Below are 25,405 nucleotides of genomic sequence, written 5' to 3'. Positions count from 1 at the left end.
CATGCCGGGGACTGTAGTTCGGCGTGGAAGCCACTCGGACTCCGAAGTCACGCGCTGGCGGGGGCGGTGGTTCTGTCAACACTACAGGCCCAGTGGGTGGTGCTGACAAGCAGTAGTTTGGTATCCGTAAGCGTTTGGAAATCATCTTCGCTATCATCTCCCCGTCTGGCGGCTCTCATTTCCTCAGTTCGCGTCCTGACTAAACATTAGCTTTCAGCCCTCGAGAGAGAGCTGGGGCAGGTTCCTTGCTTGCCCTGCAGCGGTAAAAAACAAAACAAAAAGAATCTTTTATTGGAGAGGTCAAACGCCCAGAGCCATATGCTTTCAGAAATAGTTCCTAGGCAGTGACTCCCCAAATACGCTCGCAGCCTCTAGTCTCTGTGCTCGCCTGGTGCATTCATTCACTCAGCAGGTATTTTTTAATGTTTATTTTTGAGAGAGAGAGACATAGAGCGTGAGTGGCGGAGGGCCAGAGAGAGACACAGAAACCCAAGCAGGCTCCAGGCTCCGAGCTGTGAGCACAGAGCCCAATGCGGGGCTGGAACTCACGGACGAGGAGATCACGACCTGAGTAAAAGTCAGAGGCTTAACTGACTGAGCCACCCAAGTGCCCCTCAGCAGGTATTTGTTAATGTTCAGCATGTCATTATGCCGTATCTGGGCATATGTTGGTGAATAAAAAATTCACTCTCTGTGCTTGGTTATTTCATAACGTGGTGAGCAAGGCGGACTCTGCTTCATCAGGTCTCTTTCCCACTACCTGTAATGTGTTAACAGTGACAAAGTCCTATTCTGCAACGTGGGTTTTCATGGTTCCATGGCAGGGAATTTCTGTTTTCAACTTATTTCATGATTTTCCTATCAAAGCCCTTTCTGAAATGTTTGCTTGGCAGCCCAATATATAAAACTTCCCAAACATATTAAACGATGTATGACTGTTAAGTAATTTGATGATTCATATATCTCCTGGAACTTTATTTTTATCAGACTGATTCATGACCACTGATTCAACAAATGCATTGAGCTCTTAATGTTCATTGAATATAGAGATAGCAAAATCTGAGGTTGTTAGTGGAAGTGTAATGTGATTAAGTCCCACAACTCTGTTCTAGAAAGGACAGGTGCAAAAGGGGGACATAATAGCCTGAGATGGAAAAAAATGTTTGAAAAGCATCACAAAAGCAGAAAATGGGTGAATGAATAATCAAATTATCACACAACCAAAGTTAATGGCATTTCAATGGAGACTATACTGTGGTTACTCTGAGACAAATTATCCTTAAAAATGAGAAATGACTGTATAACCATAATAATGAAAAGCATTTTCTTCTTATAGCTAAACTTTCATTTAATTGTTTTCTTTCATTGACTCTAATTCTTACAGCTTTTATTTAGGTAAGTAAAAACATTACAAATAATAAAAATTTTTTATTTGTCATTGATAGTTCAACATAAATTAAGTAAAATATTAGTTATGCTACTTAACTATTAAAAATTTCCAATTTTTCCATAAAATGACCATTTTAAAATATATAGCTTGATGGTCAAAACACGTTCAACAAAAAGAATATCCATTTACAAATATGAGAAGACTGTGGTCCCATAACTCTTTACCCCACCAAAGTGAATATGTAATTGTCAGTCCAAGAAAATCAAAGTCTATTAGAATAACATATGTTATTCTATTTAGACATATAACATATGTCTAAACAAGTGATAAGAACATTATTATTCCTCCAATTTCCTTTGGCAGCATTACTTTTGATAAAAGCTCTCCAAATTAAATGTAGATTTTTAGCAAATAGACATTTTAATCATGTTAAGATAATGTAAGGAAATGCCATGAAAGATTACTATAGTGACTGTAAATTACCAATATCCGTCCTTAAGATAATTTTGCTGAATAAAGAATTGGGGGGGGGGTGTTATTTTGGGACTTTTTCTGCCACATTGGTTGATTGGTGCTTATGAAGACAGTACAGTGTCAGTCTTGGTCACTCAGGTGCTCGCCCTCAATTCTTCCAGTTACATATTACCATCTTTAGTTTTTTTTTTTTTAAGTCCTTAACTAGTCCCTTTACTGCATGCATTATCTTCCAGGATTTTTCTGTTTTAGACTTCTTCCCTGCTACCCATGTGCTTCTGGGTAAGTAGTTAACCATATATACAGAGTTGACTTCCCTTTGCTGGTCTACTCATTTGTATCAAAGACTGGATGACACTGTTTGCTCCATCTTTGAACATTTGCCTCCACCAGGGTCCAGTTTAATACTCTTCCTTTGTAGTTATTTTGAATTCTGTGAAAATAAGCCCCACTGTATGACTACAGAAGAACACAAAGATAAACTCAGTGACAATCACCAAATAGCCTTTTCCTTCTTCTGGTTTTCTAAGAGAAACTAAGACACAAAAAGGCCTCCATCGGTCTGGGGTCACTAACTAAAGTCAGGTAGATGATCTATCTTCCCATACTGCCCCTTTCTTTACCCACTTGCTGGTCTGAGAAACAGTAAGAAAATGATAGTTTAAGCTTGATTTTATTTCTGCCATCCTCCAAACCCCACAAACTTCTTAGAAAAGGAAGCTCTTCTCTGTGGTCTAGATGTTGGAAAGTGTTTTAATAGCAGTGGCTTTAGGTTGTCAAGAGATAAAGCCATGCCATAATCCAGATTCAGTTAAGAGTTTCTGGAAATAATTCAGATGTTAGCATATGATGGTTTTCTTAACAGTTGAGGGATGAGTCCTGCTCTTGAGTCAAGCCACTGTGACTCAGAGTTCGGCTGAGGCTGCAGTGTGGCCCTCTTGAAATGAAGGTTGGATGGTGGTTGGGAGGAACTATATTGTGAACAAAGAGGGTAGAAACTAATCCAAACTACCATAAATTGACCTTGCCATAGCTAAGATTCTCCTAGGTAGTAGGTTTCAGACGGCAGATATCAGGTCGCAGGTCATCTGAGGATCTTATCGTCTGATATCTCTTGCAACTGACAGTAATAAGGGCAAACTAAATCTGGAGTAAATGCAAGGTGTTTTGATGAATCTGGCAATGTACACTGTGCTTTTGTCAGACATCAAGCAGGAAAGGCTGGAAGATTTGTTTTCTTTGTACTGACGATTTTGGTCACCATGAAGGAGAATCATTTTGGCAGGGAGTACTGAGTAGTCTGCTATAGGTTTCTCTTGAGTCCAACTGCTACCACCTGTCAGTCCATGGGGATGCCCAGCAGGTCACAACTGACATCCCATAGCCGTCTTGCTATTGTCTCATTCCGAGCCTGGGCAGAGACCCATGCCACACTGCAGTCACTGGAAATGAAAGAGAGAGGCTTAAAACACAGAGTTTAAGAATGGAATCTGTTCTCTGCCTGGAACAAGGAATGTGACAGAAAAACAACCCAGGGATGACATGCCCTCTATACACTTCATAGGGCCAGTCTTTGTCTTGCCTCTTCATTCTCCAATTCTTACCCCAGGAAAAATGTAATTACCATTTAGATCTCCTCACTATACTACCCCTGATGAGAATGCTCTGTTTGATATGTAATGCATAGCAGTAAGTCTTTATATTCTGCTCTGTGTGTGTGTGTGTGTAAATGTTTATTTATTTTGAGAGAGAGAGCAGGGGAGGTGAGAAGAGAGAGAGAGAGAGAGAATCCCAATCAGACTCCACATCACCAGCACAGAGCCCAATGCAGGACTTGAACCCATGAACTGTGAGATCATGACCTGAGCTGAAATCAAGAGCCAGATGTTCAACCAACTGAACCACCCAGGTGCCCCTATATGTATATATTTAACTATAATATCTGTGTCTGCCTGATATCTGTGTATGTCTAGCTTGTTCACACAGGACCTTGTATAGTGTCATGTTGCTGAGATTACATTGGTTACATACAGATGCTTGGAGTGGGGGAAAAAAACACCCCCAAAACTTATGATTTCTGGTCTACCAGCAATTATAACAGTTTTTATTTTTATTTTTTTTTTTTTAATTTTTTTTTTTTTTCAATGTTTATTTATTTTTGGGACAGAGACTCTGAGACAGAGCATGAACGGGGGAGGGGCAGAGAGAGAGGGAGACACAGAATCGGAAACAGGCTCCAGGCTCTGAGCCATCAGCCCAGAGCCCGACGCGGGGCTCGAACTCACAGACTGCGAGATCGTGACCTGGCTGAAGTCGGACGCCCAACCGACTGCGCCACCCAGGCGCCCCTTATAACAGTTTTTAAATAACAAGTCAAGCTGGCTTCATAAACAATGAAGACAGAAGATGATAGCATAAAAGAAATGTAACAATAAGGTAATAAGTGTTTCATATACCTTCTCTTCATTGCTGTAATCCCAATTATTTTAAGTCCCCATTAAATACAGGAGAGAGACAGGGTGCCTGGGTGGCTCAGTGGGTTAAGCATCTGACTCTTGATATTGGCTCAGGTCATGATCTCACAGTTGTGGGATTGAGCCCCACATTGGGCTCCACACTGAGCATGGAACCTGCTTAAGATTCTCTCTCCCTCTCTCTGCCCCTCTCACCCACTTGCACTCTCTCTCAAAATAAATAAACATGTAAAAAAACAAATGCAGGAGGGGTATTCAAACTCTGCACTTATCAGAAATTTTCTCAAAGACTTTTACTCATTTAAAAAAATTTTTTTTAATTTGTTAATGTTTATTTCTTTTTGACAGAGAGGCAGAGCATGAGTGGGGGAGAGGGAGACAGACACAGACAGAATTCGAAGCAGGCTCCAGGCTCCGAGCTGTCAGCACAGAGCCTGACGCAGGGCTCGAACCTACGAGCCATGAGATCATGACCTGAGCCAAAGTCGGATGCTTAACCAACTGAGCCACCCATGTGCCCCTTAAAAAATTTTTTTTAACGTTTATTTATTTTTTGAGAGAGAGAGAGAGAGACAGAGCACAAGTGGGGGGAGGGGCGGAGAGAGAGGGAGACACAGAATCTGAAGCAGGCTCCAGGCTCTGAGCTGTCGGCACAGAGTCTAATGCAGGGCTCAGACCCGCACCAGGACACCATGACCTCCGGTGAAGTTGGACGCTTAACCAGCTGAGCTATCCAGGTGCCCCCTTTTACTTATTTTTATATTTGCTGCATCTAGTACACAGCAGGCATTCAATAAAGTGATTGAGTAAATGAACTGCAATCTTTTAAGGTACATAAGAAGCAATTTTTAAAATACTATTTTAAGAAAACTGCTTCCAGGACATTCTAAGCAAATTCTGAAGATGAAAAGGAAACTTGGCAAGTCTGAAATAAGTACATGAAGCAAACTCCTAACACTACGTCCATTAAGACACTGCTAATCAAAGAGTGGGTTATGGACTAGCAGGAGCCATCATCTGGAAGCTTGTTAGCAATGCCAATTGTCCGGCCCCATCCAAACCTGCTGAATCAGAACAGGGTTGAGGCCCAGTTATCTGTTTTCAGCCACTTCCTCCAAAACACATAGAATTTTGAGAAACACCACTTAAAGGTATCTTCGAATTTACAAAACAAGGCTTCTTAGTACTTCTGTTTAAGGGAACTCACCAGCATGACCAGTACAACCTGTCACTGCTGAGTAAAAAGACCATCACCGAGAACCTAAAGGCTTTGTATGACTCTCTCAGTTGGCCTCTGTAAGCCTCTGTAGCCTCTATGTATACCTGATGTTCTCTGCAAGGTTACAATGAAGAGCAAAAGACACACGCAATGGACACAATGGAAAGTGCTGTGTGTCATAAGCTATGACATGCTCTAAAATGTATTCAAATACCACAGTAAAAGCTACTTAAGTGTTGGGGCACCTGGGTGGCTTAGTCCGTTAAGCGTCCGACTTCAGCTCAGGTCATGATCTTATGGTTCGTGGGTTCAAGCCCCATGTGGGGCTCTTCCTGCCAGTGCAGAGCCTGGAGCCTGCTTTAGATTCTGTGTCTTCCCCCCTCTCTCTCTCTGCCTCTCCCCTGCTCACACTCTTTCTCTCTGTCTCTCAAGGGTGAATAAACATTTAAAAAATTAAAAAAAAAAAAAAACTACTTAAGTGTGGTTATGCATCAGCATGGTCATGGTGCTGATATTTCCAGTAGGATTTTGGGTAGTATCAACCAGTATATGTAAAAAGACCTATATCAAAACTTAATACAAAGACTATGCTACTGGCATAAGGACAGACATAGAAATGAATAGAAAAGGGGCACGTGGGTGGCTCAGTCGGTTAAGCATCCTACTTCGGCTCAGGTCATGATCTCACAATTTGTGAGTTCGGGCCCTGCATCGGGCTCTGTGCTGTCAGTTCAGAGACTGGAGCTTGCTTCAGATTCTGTGTCTCCCTCTCTCTCTGCTCCTCCCCCACTCATGCTGTCTCTGTTTCTCAAAAAATGAATAAACGTTAAAAAATTTTTTAAGAAATGAATAGAAAAAATAAAAAAGTATAGAAGTACTCTTACATTTATGGTCAACTGATTTTTGATAAATCTGTTACGGACTGAATTATGTCCCCCCAAATCCATGTTGAATCCCTAAATCCCCAAGGTGACTATTTGGAGGAAGGCCTTTTAAGGAGATAATTAAGGTTAAATAGAGTCAAAAAGGTAGGGCTCCAATTCAATAGGACTAGTGTCCTTATAAGAGGAGACACCAGGAGTGTGCACACACAGAGTAAAAACCATGTGAGGACACATCAAGAAGGCAGCCCGGTGCAAGCCAGGAAGAAACCAGAAATCAATCTTGTTGGCACCTTGATCTTGAACTGTAAGAAAACTGTTTTCCTCTAGAACTGTATTTCTGGTATTCTGCTATTGCAGCCCAAGGAATTTGAATATAGCTACCAAGAAAATTCAATGGGAAAAGAATAATCTTTTCAACAAACAGTTCTTGGAAAACCGGATATCCACATTCAAAATGAAACAGGACCCTACCCCCATGCCATATATAAAAATTAAATGAATCATAGACTGAAATGTAATGCTCAAATTATAAAACTGTTAGAAGAAAACATAGTAATAACTCTTTGTGCCCCTCAGTTAGGCAATGGTTTCTTAGGACACCAAAAGCACAAGTGACGAAAGAAAAAAGTCAATAAATTAGACTTCCTCAAAAACTCCTCTTCTTCAAAAGACACCATAAAGAAAGTAAAAAGACAAACCAAAGAGTGGAAGAAAATATTGGTAAATCACACATCTGACAAGGGACTTGCATCCAGACTATATAAAGAATCATTACAATTAAACAATAAAAAGACAATAATCCATTTTGAAATTGGGCAAAGGATATGAATAGACATTTCTCCAACAAAGATAAACAAATATGAGCACACGAAAAGATGCTTAACATCACTAGCAAGAAAATGCAAATGAAAACCATAATGAGAAAAACTAGAAGAACATAAATAGAAAAATTACTTCATATTTATTATAATGGCTAAAACAAAGGACAGAGGGGCGCTTGGGTGGCTCAGTTGGTTAATTAAGTGTCTGACTTTGGCTTGGGTCATGATCTCATGGTTCATGAGTTTGGGCCCTGCGTTGGGCTTTGTGCTGACAGTTAGCCTGGAGCCTGCTTCAGATTCTGTGTCTCCATCTCTCTCTGCCCTCCCCCACTCACACTCTGTCTCACTCTCTCACTGCAAGGGCAGTGTATGAGGGAGAAACTGGAACCCTCATACACTACTGATGGCAACACGAAATGCTGCAGCCACTTTGGAAAACACCCTGACAATTCCTCAACAGTTAAACATGGAGTTAACATGACCCATATTCCAGTGGGATTCCATTTCTAGGTATATAAACCAAGAAAAATGTCCATACAAAAATCTGGACATGAATATTCATAGCATCATTATTCAATTAAAAAAAGTGACAACCCAAATGCCCACCAACTAATGAAGGGATAAATAAAATGTGGAACATCCACAAAATGAAATATTATTTGGCAATAAATAGGAATGATGTACTGATACATGCTTTGGCATGGATGACCTTGAACACATTTTGCAAAGTGAGAAGCCAGTCACAAAAGGCCACATATTATATGATTCTATTTATATGAAACATCCAGTACAGGCAAATCCATAGAGACAAAAGTAGGTTTGTGGTTTCAGTCAGGAAGAAAAACTAGTGCAAAGTTTCTAATGTTTCAGTCAAGACAGACTTAAGTTCATTTCTTGATAGTGGTCAACACAGCTGCTGTTGGATCTTCAAAATGCTTACAATTGAGAATCCTTGGCACTGGAAAGGCTCTTCAAAAGCCAGTTAAATATTTACTAAGTCATGAATTTGAGGCCGGCTTTCTTTAGATTACTCAGTCAAAACCTTAAAATTTCCGGGGAAGAATCCAGTCATTCATGGAAAATCATTCTAGTGTATAAAACCATATAAATTTATCTTCCTGACTTTCAGACACACATTTCCAACTATCTGCTATACATTTCTACTCCATGACTTATGGATATACACTCAACATGTATAAGGCCAGGTGTATTATAGAGGGCAACTGATCCATTCCATATTCTTTTGGCAACAGCAATCTGATTCCTTTCTGTAAAATTACCTCTTTCCCACAGTTTGGAGAGCCCATTAATCAAGTGCTGGTCTTCCCCTAACCAAGGGAGTGAGGATGTGAGGATGGAAGACCTAGTGCTTCCTTGCTAGAGAGCGGATGGTGAGCAACAAAACAAAGACTAAAGATAGTTGGCATATACTTGTTCTAGCAACAGTGCCCTGGTCAGTTGACTGGCCACTGTGTGTGTTCTAAGCCTGGCTCTTCAGTCTGCTCTTTGGACCTAGGAGAACCCCCATATTCTAATAAATTCCCTTCTTGCTTAAGTTAGCTTGAGTCTGTTTCCACTGCTTTGCAATCAGAGAACCCTAAGCTATACACATTATATTTCCATTTCTGCTGTCTCAGTTAATGTCATCATCAACCTCATAGTAAGTCAGGCTTGACCCCCAGGTCACCAACTCCTCCCCGACCTCTCATTCAATTATTCATCAAGTGGTAAAGATTCTGCCTCTTCAGGGCCTCTCTCTCTTAATCATTCTTTGCATTCCAACTGTCATTACCCTAAATCAGGAACTCATTATCTCTCACTTGGGTTATTTATCCATTCATTAAACAAAGTCAGCAGGGATGTTTCTCTGAAGCACAGAGCAGATTATTTCTCTTTCTACTGAAACAACTTCTGTGGCTCCTCTCCAGGTCTGGCATTATGGGCCTTTCATGATCTATCTACCTTTCTTTCCAATTTTAATTTATTTGCAGCCATTTCTCTAAAGTGCAAGTTATTTCCACATAATCTTGAAGAGGAGGTAAAAACATGCTAAAATTTCAATCTTATGTGATGTCTGAGACAAGTTTCAAAATAACGTGAGAGGAGGGGTGCCTGGGTAGCTCATTCGGTTAAGTATCCGACTTAAAGTCAGGTCACAGTCTCACGGTCTGTGGGTCTGAGCCCTGTGCCAGGCTCTGTGCCAACAGCTCAGAGCCTAGAGCCTGCTTCAGATTCTGTGTCTCCCTCTCTCTCTGACGCTCCCCTGCTTGTGCTCTGTCTCTCTCTCAAAAATAAATAAACATTAAAAAAATAATAATAACATGAGAGGAAAAAAATATGTGAAGGGCTGGTGGATGGGATGGGAGAATACTAGCTATGGCTTAATGGTTGTTGAGGCTGTACTGTGGGATTCAACATGCTATTTTACCTACGACTGTGTATGTTCAAAACCCTCTACAATAAAAAGTTTTAAAAGTCTTCACTTATTCAAGAACAGAGTCCATTGATACTATTTTAGTCCTGAAGACAATAGAAAAATACAAATTCTTTTTAATGTAAACAAAACAAAACAAAACAAGGAGTCCAAAAAGGAACAAAGAAAACTGGATGGACATAAGAAAAAGTAGGAAGAAAAGAAACAACCATATTAATAAAAGACGGCATGGTTGGGGCGCCTGGGTGGCGCAGTCGGTTAAGTGTCCGACTTCAGCCAGGTCACGATCTCGCGGTCCGTGGGTTCGAGCCCCGCGTCGGGCTCTGGGCTGATGGCTCAGAGCCTGGACCCTGTTTCCGATTCTGTGTCTCCCTCTCTCTCTCTGCCCCTCCCCTGTTCATGCTCTGTCTCTCTCTGTCCCAAAAATAAATAAACGTAGAAAAAAAAAAATTAAAAAAAAAAAAAAAAAAAAAAAAGACGGCATGGAGAAAATCAAACCTACAAGTACCACGAAAAATGTGAATGAGTCAGTCCCCCTCTTAAAGGTAACAACCCTAGTCAAAAGACAAAAGCTGGGGCACCTGGGTGGCTCAGTTAGTTAAGCGTCCGACTTTGGCTCAGGTCATGATCTCATGGTTCGTGAGTTCAAGCCCTGCATCAGGCTATTTGTTATCAGCACAGAGCCCACTTTGGATCCTCTGTCCCCCTCTCTCTCTGCACCTCCCCTGCTTGTGTACTCTTTCTCTCTCTCAAAAATAAACATTAAAAAAAGAAGAGAGGGGTGCCTGGGTGGCTCAGTTGGTTAAGCATCTGACTCTTGGTTTTAGCTCAGGTCATGATCTCATGGTTTGTGAGTTTGAGCCCCACATTGGGCTCTGCGCTGACAGTATGGAGCCTGCTTGGGATTCTCTGCCTCCCCACCCCCCTGCCTCTCCTCCACTTGATCTCTATCTCTCTTTCTAGCTCTCTCAAAAAAATAAATAAATAAACTTAAAAAAAAATGCAAAAGATGTTGTTTAAAAAACAACAACAAAAAAAGCTATGTTGCACAATGTACTTTATAAGAAGAGTACAAATCCAAATTATTTCCTTTGAGCAATGAAACCCCGTCTTCAAAAACAGATATATTCATACCTGAAATGATGCCCATTTAGAATCTCAAGACCTTCCGTTATGGCACAGTACAGGCTGGTCTGGGCTCCCTGTTTAGGGGTCTTGATGAAGAAGGAGAAAAGCCACCACATCCACTTCATGAAAGGTGAGTGCCGAACCAATTCAGAGTTGACTGTGCCAGGGTGTACAGAATACGTCGTAACGCCAGAGCCTAATGGGGGGTGCCGTTTGGAGAGAGGAAGACAGGACTTGATATTGCCACATGGCCGAAGAGAGCGGAGGATACGAATAAACATTTGACCCCATGAAGACTCCCTTCCCCCAACAGTATTACAAGCATTCCTCACAGTAATTTATATCTCCCCATCTCACAGGTTAAGATTTAAGCTCAAAGAGGTTACTAACTGTTAGCAAACAGTAGAGCCAGGACTCAACCTATTAGTAGCACTTGACACTACTGACTACTTTCTCAAAGCTGCCTTTTTATTGGCTTCCATGACCCCACACTCCTGATTTTCCTATCCTTTCTCGCTGCTTCCTCTTAGTTTCCTGGGCCAGTTCATCATCTTCTACTCAAACTTCAAATGTTGGAGTTCTCATGGCTTGCTAAAATCTCTCTCTATAACTTTATGGTATGCACATTTTTTGGTACATTATACTCCTTTGAACTCTTAACTGACTACGAGAGGCAGTGTAATGTAGTGGTTCAGGGCATGAACTTTGTGGGCAGACCGCCCAGTTTCAAATCCTAGCTTTACCACTCATTAGCTGGGTGACCTTGAGCAAGCTCCTGATGTTGTGACTCAGTTTCCTCTTAAAATGGGGATAATCCTAATACCTGTACCTCACAAGGTTGTTCTGAGGATTAAATGAGTTCATATGTACAAGAGGCTAGAACAGTATCTGGTGCATGGTAAGTGCTAAATGACACTTGTGTATGGCTATGTCAAAGAGGTTTCCAAATTTTTATTGATTTTAGAAAGATAATATGAACACCTATACATATACTGCTTATTACCTAATCTCCCTGGTACACGTGAGATTTTGTTGCCAAATGAGCTTTGGTGTCAAGCTTCTGAAAAAATGGAATTTTCATGTCTTTGTGGATTTCATAATTGCAGACGAAGGACTGTGGATATATATTATTTCCAACTTGACATCTACTCTAGATGACCCATAGTAATGCAGACACATAGGTCTTCAATTAACTTCATACTTTTTAAGGCCAAACCTGGATCTCGCAGTGTTTCCTAACTCCCGACCAGGCAGGCCCACAGAGCAGCAGTTCTTGACGATTCCCCACATTACCATGCTCAACAAGCTTTAGGGTTTTCCCATCCTAGATATCTCTTAGGAGTGTCCACTACCCTCCATCTCTACCACTGTAGTCCAAGCTACTGTCATCAATCACCTAGACTATAGAAATCACTTGCTGTACACAGCCCTGCCCCCATTTTAAAGGGTTTCCACTGCTCTTACACCAAAATCTTTACCATAGCCTCTAAGGATTTTGCCCCTGTCGACCTCACCAGTCTCAGGTCAGACTTCTCTTCCTCTTGCTTTCTTCATTTTAACCACAGCAGCCTCTCAATTTCTCAAACTGAGCCAAGACTTTTGTGCATTCTCTTTCTTCTGCCTGGAATGTTCCTCAACCTCCTCAGATGCCTCATTCCACCTGCTCTGTAACCCATTTAATTTCTAATCATCTTATATAAAGGCTTAGCTTGCAACTCATTTCTTTAGAGAAATCCCTGATCCCTTAGACTGAATAAGCACCCACCCCAATCCATTATAGGTCCTTATACTTCCCCTTTCATAGTATTTACAATTATAATTAAACAACAACAAAAAGGAAACATTCCAGATGTTGTTAAGGAAATTAATAAATAAATGGAGGCTCATCTATCCGGTGAAATATAATGCAGCCCACAAAAGGAATGGGGTAAATCTGTATGTACAACATGGAAAGATCTCCAAAATATTGTGTTGGAATTTCAGTTCCTTATATATGATGTACACATATATAAATGTATAAAAAATGATTGACAGGTGCACATCAAGTTGTTGACAGTGGTTCCTTGAGGGGAGAAAGGAGAAGGGAGAAAGTGGGGATTAAGTAAAGGGTTTTTTTCACTTTTAGCTCTATATTATTGGAACTTATTACAAAGAGAATTATTCATGTATTCCTAGACTGATTTTACATGTGATAATGTATAAATACTTGTTTATTATCTCCCTCCCCCAGTGGATCTAAACCAAATCAAAGAAGGGACTGTACGTGTATCAGGCACCACTCCATCGCCAAGCCCTGAATCAGTGCATAGAAGAGCATGGATACTGAATACTTGACTGCTGAATGGATGAATGAATGACTCCTCTGTTATGCCCAGGTTGCCTTCATTGCACCACAGCTGTCTCCCACCTAATCCTCACATCTCTCAGGCTTCCTCACTTGTGTATCCTCTGCTTTTATCGGATCCTCATGGCTGGGCCTATCTCTCCACCTCAAGGGCACCCTAGCTCCCCTACCAACCCTTTGGATAGTTTTCACCATCCAGTTACTCTGATCCATCCTGAGCTGATAAACAATGTCACGTCCTGGGCATAGACTGGGCATATGAAGTGAGCTGACCACAGCTTCCTTCCCCCACATTGCTGTCCACATAATTTGATGATCCTGTCCCAACAATGGGGCTTCTATGTCTGACTTCTCGAGCCAGAATTCTGCCTGCCTCAACTCCTAAGTAACTCCAGCTGTCCACCCTGGATTACCTTTCTTTTTCTTGAAAATTCAGAATGGACAGTGCTAAGGACCTCTGTGTATTTGTGATTGGAGAATTCCCTCTTCAAGCATGCATTTCTCTTACTTAACCTTTTGCTGTTAGGGGGCAACATTCCCCCCCCCCCCCCCCCCCACCATTGTCCTAGCACCTGTTTTATCCTAATGGTTGTATCTAGTGCCAGTTCAGGTCCCTCCCTTCTATCTAGTCTCATTATGAGTAAAAAACCTTGCTTGCTCATGAGACCTGACTTAATAAGGACAATAACCTATAAAATAATCCCATTTTACTTATGAGGAAATAAGTCCTTAAAGTTAAGTAGCTTGCTACAGGTCACACGGCTGATAAGTACTAAAGCTAAGCCTTATGACTCAAAGTCAGAATTTCCCCATCTCCTGCCAGCCACCTCCAATATTCAGTTTTGGGCTACTTACTAAAATAATACCCAGTTATAGTCATGAAAGCAGGTTTTATCCAGGGGATAGGCTCCCGAAAACAGAATGTATTCCTGTGGCTTTTTACTACTTCCCATTGACTTATATCTCTATATTCATTTCTTCTAAGCCTACCTTTGAGCCTCCGGGCCAGTTCCTGGGTGAAGAGAATGTTGGCTAACTTGCTGTGACAGTAGGCCAGACCTGCATTATAGAATTTCTCACCCTGCAGGTTATGGAAGTGGATCCTCCCCAGGTGATGCGCTAGGGAAGACACATTCACTACCCTTGATGGGGCTGATTCCTTCAGCTTCTCTAGCAACAGATGGGTCAGGAGGAAGTGACCTACAAGAAAAACTAGAATTAATACAGTTCAAGGCCAATGTCAGGGTTAAGGGAGTTGTGGCGAGCTCTGCAGAGAATTCAGGAATAAGGCTTTTTGCCTCATTAATTCATTATCAACTACAGAACAAGCTCAGTGAGGGTTTAGGAAAATAGGACAGCCATCCATCCATGAGGGGGATCTGGAACATGTGAATATGAAGTTCTGTCTTCTTCCAACTTTGATTAATATCACTCTTTAAGAGCAGGCAGCCTCTACCTAATGTTCGCCCTGAGGATCACTACAAAGAAAGCAACACAGTCCTCAGTCCAATTAGGCTGTTAAAAATGCCCCAAAGTAAATTGAATCCAAATCACAGATTAAAAAGTTGGTGTAGCCTCAAGTGGGCCTCAAGTTTATCCCTGGGCTTTCAGGCAGGACCATAATATTCGCTATTCACTTATGGTCTTTTAGGGCCCAGTGTCCAATTGCATCACAAGGACAGCTCAATCTGACCCCTAAGTTTGCCAAGGAGAACTTTAGGTTTCCTCCAGTTTTGTGATGAGGCCAGATTTCTTACCCAAGTGGTTGACTCCCATGTGCATCTCAAAGCCATCTGCTGTCTTAGAGTAGGGACACATCATCACTCCTGCATTGTTGATCAAAATGTGAAGATGCTTTTCCTCTGCAGGGAAGAGATGTAGTGTGGAAGCAGCCAGCCACAGCGGTGACACCTAAGAAGTCTGACTTAGAAATGGGGACCCACGGCTTCAATCTTTCCTCCATTTCCCCTTCAGATGTATTTTGTATTGTTTTTCATTATTTAAGACTGTAGTTGAATCCTACATACTTTTAGCACAGAGCAAAATTCCATCTTATACAACCAAGTGGCCTTTACGATCTTTCCAATTAAGGAGCTACTTACTCATTGCTTTCGAAAAAGTGTTCTGCCCAGCTTTCCTAATAGAAAGACTTCCCGGGCTGAATGGGAAGAATCCAAGCAGGAGAAAAAAGGATGTTCTGTATGTACCCCTGATACTGGAGAACTCCAAAAGGCACCAAAAGAAATACTGGTTTCACCTCTTTGTTACATATGACAACTCTTTCTCCTGGTTTATTTTCTCATGTGGTTTTTAATTTCTAACTATAAGCTCATATCAGCAGAAGCTGTTTACTTAGGGAGGCCAAGATCCCTGTATTATGAGGGGATATGCCTACAGACTACTCTCGGATTTGATTTTGATGTGATTCTATAGGATTTTATGTTAATTCCTCAGCTCAAGATTCTTACATCATTTGGTGATGTAATAAATTCTCCCCCATAGATGATGCCAACTTGAGGTTCTAATATCTTACAGATGACTCTCTAACCATCTATGTCCTGAAGAGAAGATGAGCTTTTTTTGTCATGCCTTAGAGCTGGTGGCGAGGGTTTTTTTATGCCTCTTTATCATGGACAAGATGGCTTTTTGTGAGTCCCAACCTTATGTGAAGCCTGAGATACAGCTCCCCAGCTCTCAGGCCCTGGGGCCTTATCTTCTTCTGTTCCTGTATGAGTGTTTAGACTCCAGACCCCAAAGCTCATATTGAGTTCAGATACTTCCATGAGATTTTTGGCTTTAGTTCTTATGCATTACTGGGACCTTTTTTTTTTTTTTAATGTTTACCTATTTATTTTGAGAGAGACAAAGAGAGAATGGGAAGGAGCAGAGACAGAGAATCCCAAGCAGGTTCCATGCTGTCAGTGCAGAACCTAATGCGGGGCTCAATCCCATGAACTACAAGATCATGACCAGAGCTGAAATCCAGAGTCGGACGCTTAACTGACTGAGCCACCCAGGTGCCTTGCATGCTATGACTTTTTAAATTCATTTTTTTAAATTTCTGCCTCTTGAGGATTCCCCTTTGTTACTAAGGAGTCAGCTATGAATGAAAGTTTTTGATTATAAACGATCTAGTATTTCTACGTATTAAAGAGGGAGAAGGACCTTTTCCTTTAGCTAAGTCTGCTATGTTGATTGCAAGACCAAAAACATAATCTCTGGTTCAACACTTACCTGCTAAGAAATCTTTAGCAAAGGCTCGAATAGATTTAGTATCAGCCAAGTCCAATTCCCGCACCAACACCTGTTGGTTCCCTGTCATGGTCTGGATCTCTCTGGCCACCAATTCCCCCTTTTGGATATCCCGGCATGCTAAATACACGCGGGCTCCTGTCAATCAACATATAAAAGAGACAAACTGTCAGCTCTGCTTTGGAGTGGACATTACAGACCTATAGACTTATGAATGTAATTTTCTACTGTTTTTTTTTTTTTTTTTAATCGGAATTTTACCCCTACTTCACGACAGAGGTATCTGGTGAGCAAATCAAAAAGGAAAAACAAATAATATTCATTAAGTATCCATTATATGCAGAGCATTATACTAGGTTGAGACCAGTGAATCTGTGGGACACTTGGAAGGTTCTTGAATTCCAAGATTAGAAGGAAATAGTGAGCATGGTCATCCTTGTGAGGGATAAAATGGCAGTAGCAGGAGGGAATTAGAAGCAGATGATCTTGCCTCTTTGAGCCAGCTCTTTGGCTGTCTCCTTTCCGATGCCCGTGTTGGCTCCAGTGACCACAGCCACCTTCCCAGGAAGCTGGACAGTTGATGTACACACCCCACTAGACAGCATTTTCCTGTAGAGAGGGAGGGAGAGCTCATCAGTTCTTCATTCTCCTTGCCCTGGCCAGAGGTTCCTGCAACCCCCATGTCTTCTAATCCCAAGGCTAAGGTTTATTTTGGTTCTTTCTAGTACTGTCCCTTTACAGATTTAAGTAAGTTTGAAGAAAAATTTTCTGCTCTTGCTCAAGAACAAAATTGATTTTATTGTAATGGCAAACCTTAGAGCTGCCCCTTACAGTATAACAACTAGATAAATATTTGATTGTCCAGGCACCTGGCTTCAGTTTGAGCTCGACAGGCTTGGGGAATCACAAGACTCAGCCTACAAGCAAGAACTGGTCCACTTAATGTCAATCTGCCCACAACAGGCACTTTATGGCCTAGAGATACATAATTCAACAAAAAAGTTAAAATTATGAAAGCTTGTCAACCTGGGGTGAAACACAGAAACAGAAACACGCATGCACACACACAATTAAAATTAAGACAAAGAAAAGACATAAATTAGGGGCGCCTGGGTGGCTCAGTCAGTTAAGCGTCTGACTTCTGCTCAGGTCATGATCTCACAGTTCGTGAGTTCCAGCCCCATGTCCGGCTCTGTGCTGACAGCTTGGAGCCTGGAGCCTGCCTCAAATTCTGTGTCTCCCTCTTTCTCTGCCCCTTCCCCACTCGCGCGCGCACTCTCTCTCTCTCTCTCAAAAATAAAAAATAAACATTAAAAAAATTTTTTAAATTATTCAAGAAAAGACATAAATCAGTACAAAGTGGAGCTGGTTGAGTGTTCTTGTTCCTAAGCACTGTGCTATCCTTCTTTTCCAAAGAAATGAATGCACAAACAGGGATTAACAGGTCTCAAATTGTTCTCTTTCTTCTCTGCAAATCTCAAGACTCAAGTAAAAAGAATCTCTTGACCAGGAGATACAATTTTAAAGAGCATTTCAGTATTTTTCATTGGACTTGAGAACTGCAAAGCACACACTCCTAGCCACAAACGCTACCTGGTTAGTGGACACAGGCCGATAGCGAGCAAACTAACTCACCTAAGGCTATCTTCCTTCTCAGAGAAAAGCCTCCTTGCTCAGTTTCTCACATCCTTTCAGTTTTAGCTCCAGGAGCAACAACTATCAGGACCTCCACTGAACTCTTTCTTCTCCTTACCAACAGGAATGAAAGGGACAATCAACTATGAAAAGTCTAGCTCTGGGCCAGCTTCCATGACCTAGCCAGGCGTTTGCAGATATGACCCTTGCAGCATAATCTTCCCCAGAAATCTCTCACAGAGACGTGAGCAGTATTTTCAGTTCAGGTTCAACTTTTCATTGAGATTCTATTTGGGTAAGAGAATCTTGTGGTGTAAAATGATAAAAAGCGGGGCGCCGGGCTGGCTCAGTTGGTTAAGCATCTGACTTGGGCTCAGGTCATGATCCCACGGTTGGTGAGTTTGAGCCCCACGTCGGGCTCTATGCTGACAGCGTTGAGCCTGGAGCCTGCTTCAGATTCTTTGTCTCCTTCTCTCTCTCTGCCCCTCCTCTGCTCATGCTCTCTTTCTCAAAAATAAATTAAACATTAAAAAAAAATTTTTTAAAGAGATAAAAAGCGTTTTCATCTGAGTGGGAGCACGAGGTGTTCAGAAGGGAGGAAGAACTAGAAGAGGAGCAAGACGGTGGGTGGTGACCACGCCCTCCCGCCTCCCCCACCCAGGAAGGGTTGTGTCTCATCAGTCACTGGTCCACCGTCACTACTGGTGATTTACTCAGAACTAATCAGCAGGCGCCTTTGTGCAACTCTGCCGATTTTCTGTGTCACTCAGCCAGCCATTGGCTACTGTGTCACCAGGTCCAGAAAGCATTACCCCTCAAACTCTCTGTCTCACCCCCAAACCCCAGGTTATGAGTCGTGCTCTGAAGGCAGGATACTGCTCATGACGAAACCCTTTCATTTCTTTCCTTTACAAAAAAAGCGAATCTAACAGCAACAAGAGATCAAGCAATGGGTCTGCGGATACCACGATTCCCATCGAGGAACAGTTTCAGAAAGCAAAAAGTCGAATCGCTCCATTGTACTTCAAAGGCTGGAAGCAAGAAGCCAGATAGGACTAGTCCAAGGCGTGGGAGCTAAGGGGAAAACAGTGTTGAGGTCCTCACTCCATTTTAGGTTCTAAAACCCCCCAATGCTGGAAACTTAAGTGTTGGAGGTAGCCTTGCACACGGGGTTCTCTGGAGCGGGAAGCAAAGGCTGCGGAGACGAAAAAAGGGATCGGAGAAACAAAGTGGGGTGCTGCGGCATGCAGCCCCCTCCCACCGCCCGAAGTCTCCTGTTCTCGTCCCCCCGCATCCAGGACAGCTGGACCTCCTCCGACCAACCGAACTCCGGGCCTCGACCTACTGGGGCCCCCCAGGGAGTTTTCCTTTTCCTTCTTTTGGAGAACAGAGCTTCGGTGAGGACTAACGCCACCCTGAATTCTTCTCAAGAGAAGGCAATATATTTGCACAGACCTGATTTTGGGTGCAGCGATGTACAGGAAAAAGGGGAGAAGGAGGAGCAGGAGCAGGACCCCGATCATCTTGCGGGATGGCTGCTGCGGCTGCACAAGCGGAGAGAGATGCCCCAGCAAGCCTTGCCGGACTGTGGCTGCTCCTCCCAGACACGCCCTAGTCTCAGTACGACAGCCCAGGGAGCAAAGCCGTCTGGGAAATGTAGTCCACAGCTTGGTCCTAAGCTTAGTGCTTCCAGCTGCTCAGAGAAGCTGACCCTTGCTCTGACACGCAAAAAGTCCTCAATCATCTAGCCTCTAGGACCTCTAGGATCGTCCAGCTCTCCCACAGCCCTCTGGCCACCAGCGTTCTCGCGAAATCTCCCCAGTCCTCTATCTCCCGGTTCCCAAGTCCAGACCGTGGTTCAGTTTTCCCCACAGTGAGGCAGTTACCGCATTGTTTCTCCTGGAGATCAAAGATTGGCGTCTGGGGAGTGTTCTAAGGCCATTTAGACAGCGGAGGATCGGTTGAGGTCTGACAGTTGGTAGGGAAATGGGAAGGTAGGAATCCTTTCGCCTTAGGGATTCCTTCATCCAATGGAGTGTAAGCAACCCGTCCCTGAAGACATTCACAAGAGAATCACTTTATTGTGTCTATTTTGAATTATAATGCTATTATTTTCCTCCTGTTTGTGAATTGATAATAGAACATAGTTTTCCTGGTGACTTGGATTAGATATATTAACTCCCAGGGTAGCAATGAATTTCTCAGATTAGCACAGTTGGTTTTGCTTACTCGTGAAAATACATAATCCTGTCTTGAATTAAGGCCATGAAAATTCTCTGAGAACAAACAGGTTCCCTGTTCAATTATTCCTTTCAGCTCTACCATCTGAGGCCTATATCTGGCTTCCAGGAGGTAGAGGCAGAGGATGTTTTGACAAGTCAATAATTGGGATAATTCATTTCCATTTGACTGAAAGACATGTTCCAAGATCAATTTAAATGAGTGTTTTATAGAACTTGAAGAGGAGGTTTCCTTCACACAATACAATTTTTTACTGATTTAACATTAGTTTATCTAATAATCATCAGATTTTGTCATATGCTCATTATTGTGATACCTAATATGTATACAGGTTTTTATACCTTTATTAAAAGACTTTCATGTATTTTGTTCCTTATTCATTCCATCCATTCATTTGATGAATGTTTATGGTATTCCTACAGTGTACTAGGCATTATGCTGAGGTACAGCAGGGAGCCAAGCAGAAATGACCTCTGCCCTCTCAGAGCTTATGGGCTATCAGGGAGGAACTTCTTGATTCAGGATCACCTTGAATAAATTATGATGAGGGTTATGAGGGAAAACAAGGAAAGCATAATAGCATGAAGGATCTCAACAAGGAAACAACATGAAGCAACATGAACTCATGGGAAACATGAACTCAAGCAAGGAAACAACATGATCTCATGAAGGAAACAACAAGGATCATAGCATGAAGCCTCTCCTAGTCTGGAGATCAGGAAAAGCTTCTTTGAGGAAATAACATTTGAGCTGAGGCCTGAGGGAAGGTCAGGAACTAGTGGGCAAACAATATATAGGCAAGAGTGCTCTGGGCAGAGGGAAAAGCCCACTGGAGAGCTTAGAGTCTGAGAAAGCAGGGGCACCAGAGCAATGGAAAGCATTGGTCTAGCTGGGGCACAGGGGCCAGAGGGAGTGCTAGAAATAGTAATAATAGCCAATGCTTCAATAGTAATTATTATGTGCCAGGCCCTATCCAAGTGCTTTCTATAAATTAACTACCTTAATTCCCACAATAACTCTATGAGGTAGGACTACATTTTTTTCTATTTTACAAACCAGGATATTGAGGCAATAGCAAGGTTAAATAAATTATCCCAGGCCATAGTGACAGAACTGGGATTCAGACTTAAGAAAGGTGTATCCAGGGTCTGTGCCCTTAACTACTAAGCCATGTTGCCCAAAGATGAGGCTGGAGACCTCCTCCCCATATGTATGTGCGTTTGCACATCCATACAAAATTTGCATGAAATTTCATTCTCAGAACCCAGATTAAAAACCATTGGTTAAACCCAATAATGGAAGATGGGTAAGCAAATGAGTGGCTTAGAGAAGCGATGACAGAAAGTAGAGAGGAGGGTCTGGGGCAGCACTAACATTATGGAATAGGTAGAGGAAGATGAGCCTGAAAATGGATCGTGGAAAATGGACAGAGAGGTTGATAAGGTATTAGACTGGGTCCAATGAGATTAGAGAAACCACACAGTAATTTGAACAGGGAAAGTTTAATATAAAGAATTATGAACCATAACAGGAGATTGGAGTAATGAGGAACTGGCAAATATGGGGGTTATTAAACTTTTTCTGTAAAGAAAAATAAATATTTTAGGCTTTGGGAGCCTATGGTCTCTGTTGCAGCTACTCAGAGCTACGCTCTGTTGCAGCGTAAAAGCAACCCTAAATGATATGTAGATGAGTGAGCATGTTCCAATAGAACTTATTTACAAAAACAAGCAGTGGGTTGTATTTAGCCCGTGGTTTGCCAACCTGTGGGCTAGGAAGAAGTAAAGAGAACTCTAAAGATTAGAAGAACAACAAAAATACTGCTTCAGGGGCGCCTGGGTGGCGCAGTCGGTTAAGCGTCCGACTTCAGCCAGGTCACGATCTCGCGCTCCGTGAGTTCGAGCCCCGCGTCGGGCTCTGGGCTGATGGCTCAGAGCCTGGAGCCTGTTTCTGATTCTGTGTCTCCCTCTCTCTGCCCCTCCCCCGTTCATGCTCTGTCTCGCTCTGTCTCTCTCTGTCCCAAAAATAAATAAAAACGTTGAAAAAAAAAATTAAAAAAAAAAAACTGCTTCAGATTCTGTGTCTCCCTCTCTGCCCCTCCCCCACACATGCTCTGTCTCTCTCTGTCTCTCTCAAAAGTAAAAAAACATTTAAAAAAGAGCAATAAAATATAATAATTTAAAATTTTAATAGCAGATGTAATAGAAATAATACAATATCATATAAAATAGCCACCACTTGGGGCTGAAATAGCGCCCCCAAGGAAGAGACGCCTTCACTCCCAGACCTTGCTGGAGAAGGACAGGCACAGTGCACTGAATTCTGAATGCAAGAGAAGTTGCTGTGGTGCTACACCTGTGGAATTTGCTGGAAATTCAATGTGTACAGTGCCAGGGAAATCTGTCTACAGGGAGGTGTCTCACTGAAGGAGCTCTGTTCCAAAACCCTGAAAAGGAAGCTGCTGGCCACTGAGTGCGGAGAGAGAAGGTGTGTGCACCGCAAGAGCCTCGTGTTGCAGGAGCCCAGCTTGCTGCAGAAGCCTGTGCAGCTAGCAGAAAGAAGAAGCAAACCCCTTTCCTCCTGCAATGTCTCACCAGTGCCATCTATTGACAAAGTTTAACATTATGCCAGATAGCAAAGAAAAACCTATTTCAAGTGTCCATTTCCACTTTCACAGAGCAGGCAATCAGGATGAATTGGAGCTGAGAGGCTATAAATTGGTAACTGGCACGGGAAGGAATCTGGGGAATGTGGTGTAATGGAATGCATTAAAAAGTTATTTCAAGACATATCACTTAACAGCACCAAAAGCATGATCCAAAGAAGAACAAATTGATAAGTTAGACTTCATCAAAATTAAGAACTTCTGCTCTTTGGAAGATAATGAAAAGAAACCAAATATGGGGAGAAAATACTTGCAAATCACATATCTGATAAAGTATTTGTAGTCAGAATGTTTTTTTTTTTTAGTCTCCAAATTCAGGATTAAGAAAATAACTCAATCTTTAAAGTTGTCAAGTGATTTGAACAGATACATCACCAAAGAAGATATGCAGATGGCAAATGAGCACACCCCAAAATGCTCAATATCATTAGTCATTAGGGATAAGCAGATGAAAACCACACTAGAATACTACCATGCATCTACTATAGTGGCTAAAATAAAAAAGACTGACCAGACCAGGTATTGATGAGAATGTGGAACAAGTGGGATTCTCATACACTGCTTTTTTTTTTTTAATTTTTTATGTTTATTTATTTTTGACAGAGAGACAGAGTATGAGCAGGGGAGGGGCAGAGAGAGAGGGGGACACAGAATCGAAGCAGGCTCCAGGCTCTGAGCTGTCAGCACAGAGCCCAACGCGGGGCTTGAACCCACGAACTCTGAGATCATGACCTGAGCCGAAGTCGGACACTTGTAACCAACTGAGCCACCCAGGTACCCCTCATACACTGCTTTTGAGAATATAAAATGGTACAACCATTTTGGAAAATAGCTTGTCAATTTTCTTTAAAGTTAAATATAATTTTTTTTAATTTTTTTTTCAACGTTTATTTATTTTGGGGACAGAGAGAGACAGAGAATGAACGGGGAGGGTCAGAGAGAGAGGGAGACACAGAATCGGAAACAGGCTCCAGGCTCTGAGCCATCAGCCCAGAGCCCGACGCGGGGCTCGAACTCACGGACCGCGAGATCGTGACCTGGCTGAAGTCAGACGCTTAACCAACTGCGCCACCCAGGCGCCCCTAAAGTTAAATATAATTTTTTAAAGTTTACTTATTTTGAGAGAGACAGAGAGAGTGCATAGGGAGGGGCAGAGAGAGAGAGAGAGAGAGAGAGAGAGAGAGAGAATCTCAAGCAGGCTTCGCACTGCCAGCGCAGTACCTAACATGGGGCTCAAACTCACGAACCATGAGATCATGACCTGAATTGAAATCAAAAGTCGGATGATCAACCGACTGAGCCACCCAGGCATTCTCCAAAATTAAATACAATTTAAACATACACCTATCATAGGACTCCTCAGTAATTTCCCAAGAGAAATGAAAGTTTATTCATACAAAGACTTGTGTGTGAATGATCATAAAAGATTTATTTGCAATAACCAAAACCAAGAAACAACCCAAATGTCCCATCAACAGGTTGAATGGATAAACAAATGATGCTATACCCACATAATGAAATAAGTATTACTCAGATATAAGAAGGAATAGCCTTCCAACACACACAACAGCCTGAATGAATCTCCAAATAATTATGTTGAATGAGAGAAGTCAGACAACAAAGAGTGAATATTGTATGATTCCATTTATATAAAATTCTATTAAGTGCAAAATGTGGATCATAGATTGTGGTGAAGGAAAACAGCTCAGTGGCTTCCTGGGGATGGGGGAAGTGGAGAGGGATGGGAAGGTTATACCAAAGAAACTGAGGAAGCTTTTGGGGGTGATGGACAGATTCATCGTTTTGACTGTGGTGAGAGTTTCATGAGTGTACACAAATGTCAAAACTCATTGAAGTGTATAATTTAAACATGTGCAGATTATTGCACGTCAATTACACCTTAATAAAGCTGTTAAAAATAGAAAGTATTCAAATGTGCCATAGTACTGAAAAGTTAAGCAAGATAAGAGCTAAAATGTGTCCACTAGATGTAGCATCATAGTCATCATTGGTGACGTTGTGGAGTACAGTTTCAGAGAAGTGGTCGGTGGGACCCTGATTGGAATAGGTTGAGGGCTGAGTAGAAAGTAAGAAAGTATTGACAACTCTATCAAGCTGGGAAGGAGAGAAGAGGTTCCTATCAGAAGGGGGAGGTGGGGGGCGCCTGGGTGGCGCAGTCGGTTAAGCGTCCGCGTCCGACTTCAACCAGGTCACGATCTCGCAGTCCGTGAGTTCGAGCCCCGCGTCAGGCTCTGGGCTGATGGCTCAGAGCCTGGAGCCTGTTTCCGATTCTGTGTCTCCCTCTCTCTCTGCCCCTCCCCCGTTCATGCTCTGTCTCTCTCTGTCCCAAAAATAAATAAACGTTGAAAAAAAATAAATTAAATAAAATAAAAGAATTTTCTTTCTGATGGTCCTAATTGTGTATATGTGTATGTATGTATGTA

General features: G+C 42.2%; 1 protein-coding gene across 3 annotated transcripts; it reads right to left on the bottom strand.

The window, feature by feature from the left end:
- Positions 1 to 63: 63 nt before the first annotated feature.
- Positions 64 to 19,665, bottom strand: RDH11 (retinol dehydrogenase 11). 3 transcript variants are annotated; one of them, XM_086709457.1, is made up of 7 exons: positions 19,511 to 19,665; positions 16,911 to 17,029; positions 16,403 to 16,558; positions 14,926 to 15,030; positions 14,159 to 14,368; positions 10,831 to 11,020; positions 64 to 254 (listed from the first exon to the last, which is right to left on the bottom strand). In XM_086709457.1, exons 1-7 carry the CDS (start codon positions 19,576 to 19,578, stop codon positions 200 to 202), a joined length of 903 nt encoding a protein of 300 aa, XP_086565583.1. In that variant the 5' UTR covers positions 19,579 to 19,665; the 3' UTR covers positions 64 to 199. The 3 variants fall into 3 exon arrangements, with proteins under 3 accessions (XP_086565583.1, XP_025774621.1, XP_086565584.1); XM_025918836.2 differs by lacking the exon at positions 64 to 254 and adding an exon at positions 2,041 to 3,306; XM_086709458.1 differs by lacking the exon at positions 64 to 254 and adding an exon at positions 8,014 to 8,304.
- Between the last annotated feature and the right edge of the window lie 5,740 nt (positions 19,666 to 25,405).

This window comes from Puma concolor, chromosome B3 (genome assembly GCF_028749965.1).
Source record: "Puma concolor isolate L17-30 chromosome B3, mPumCon1.1.hap2, whole genome shotgun sequence".
NCBI lineage: Eukaryota > Metazoa > Chordata > Mammalia > Carnivora > Felidae > Puma > Puma concolor.
Note: the sequence above shows the minus strand (reverse complement) of the source record. Positions and strands in the feature narration are given on the sequence as shown.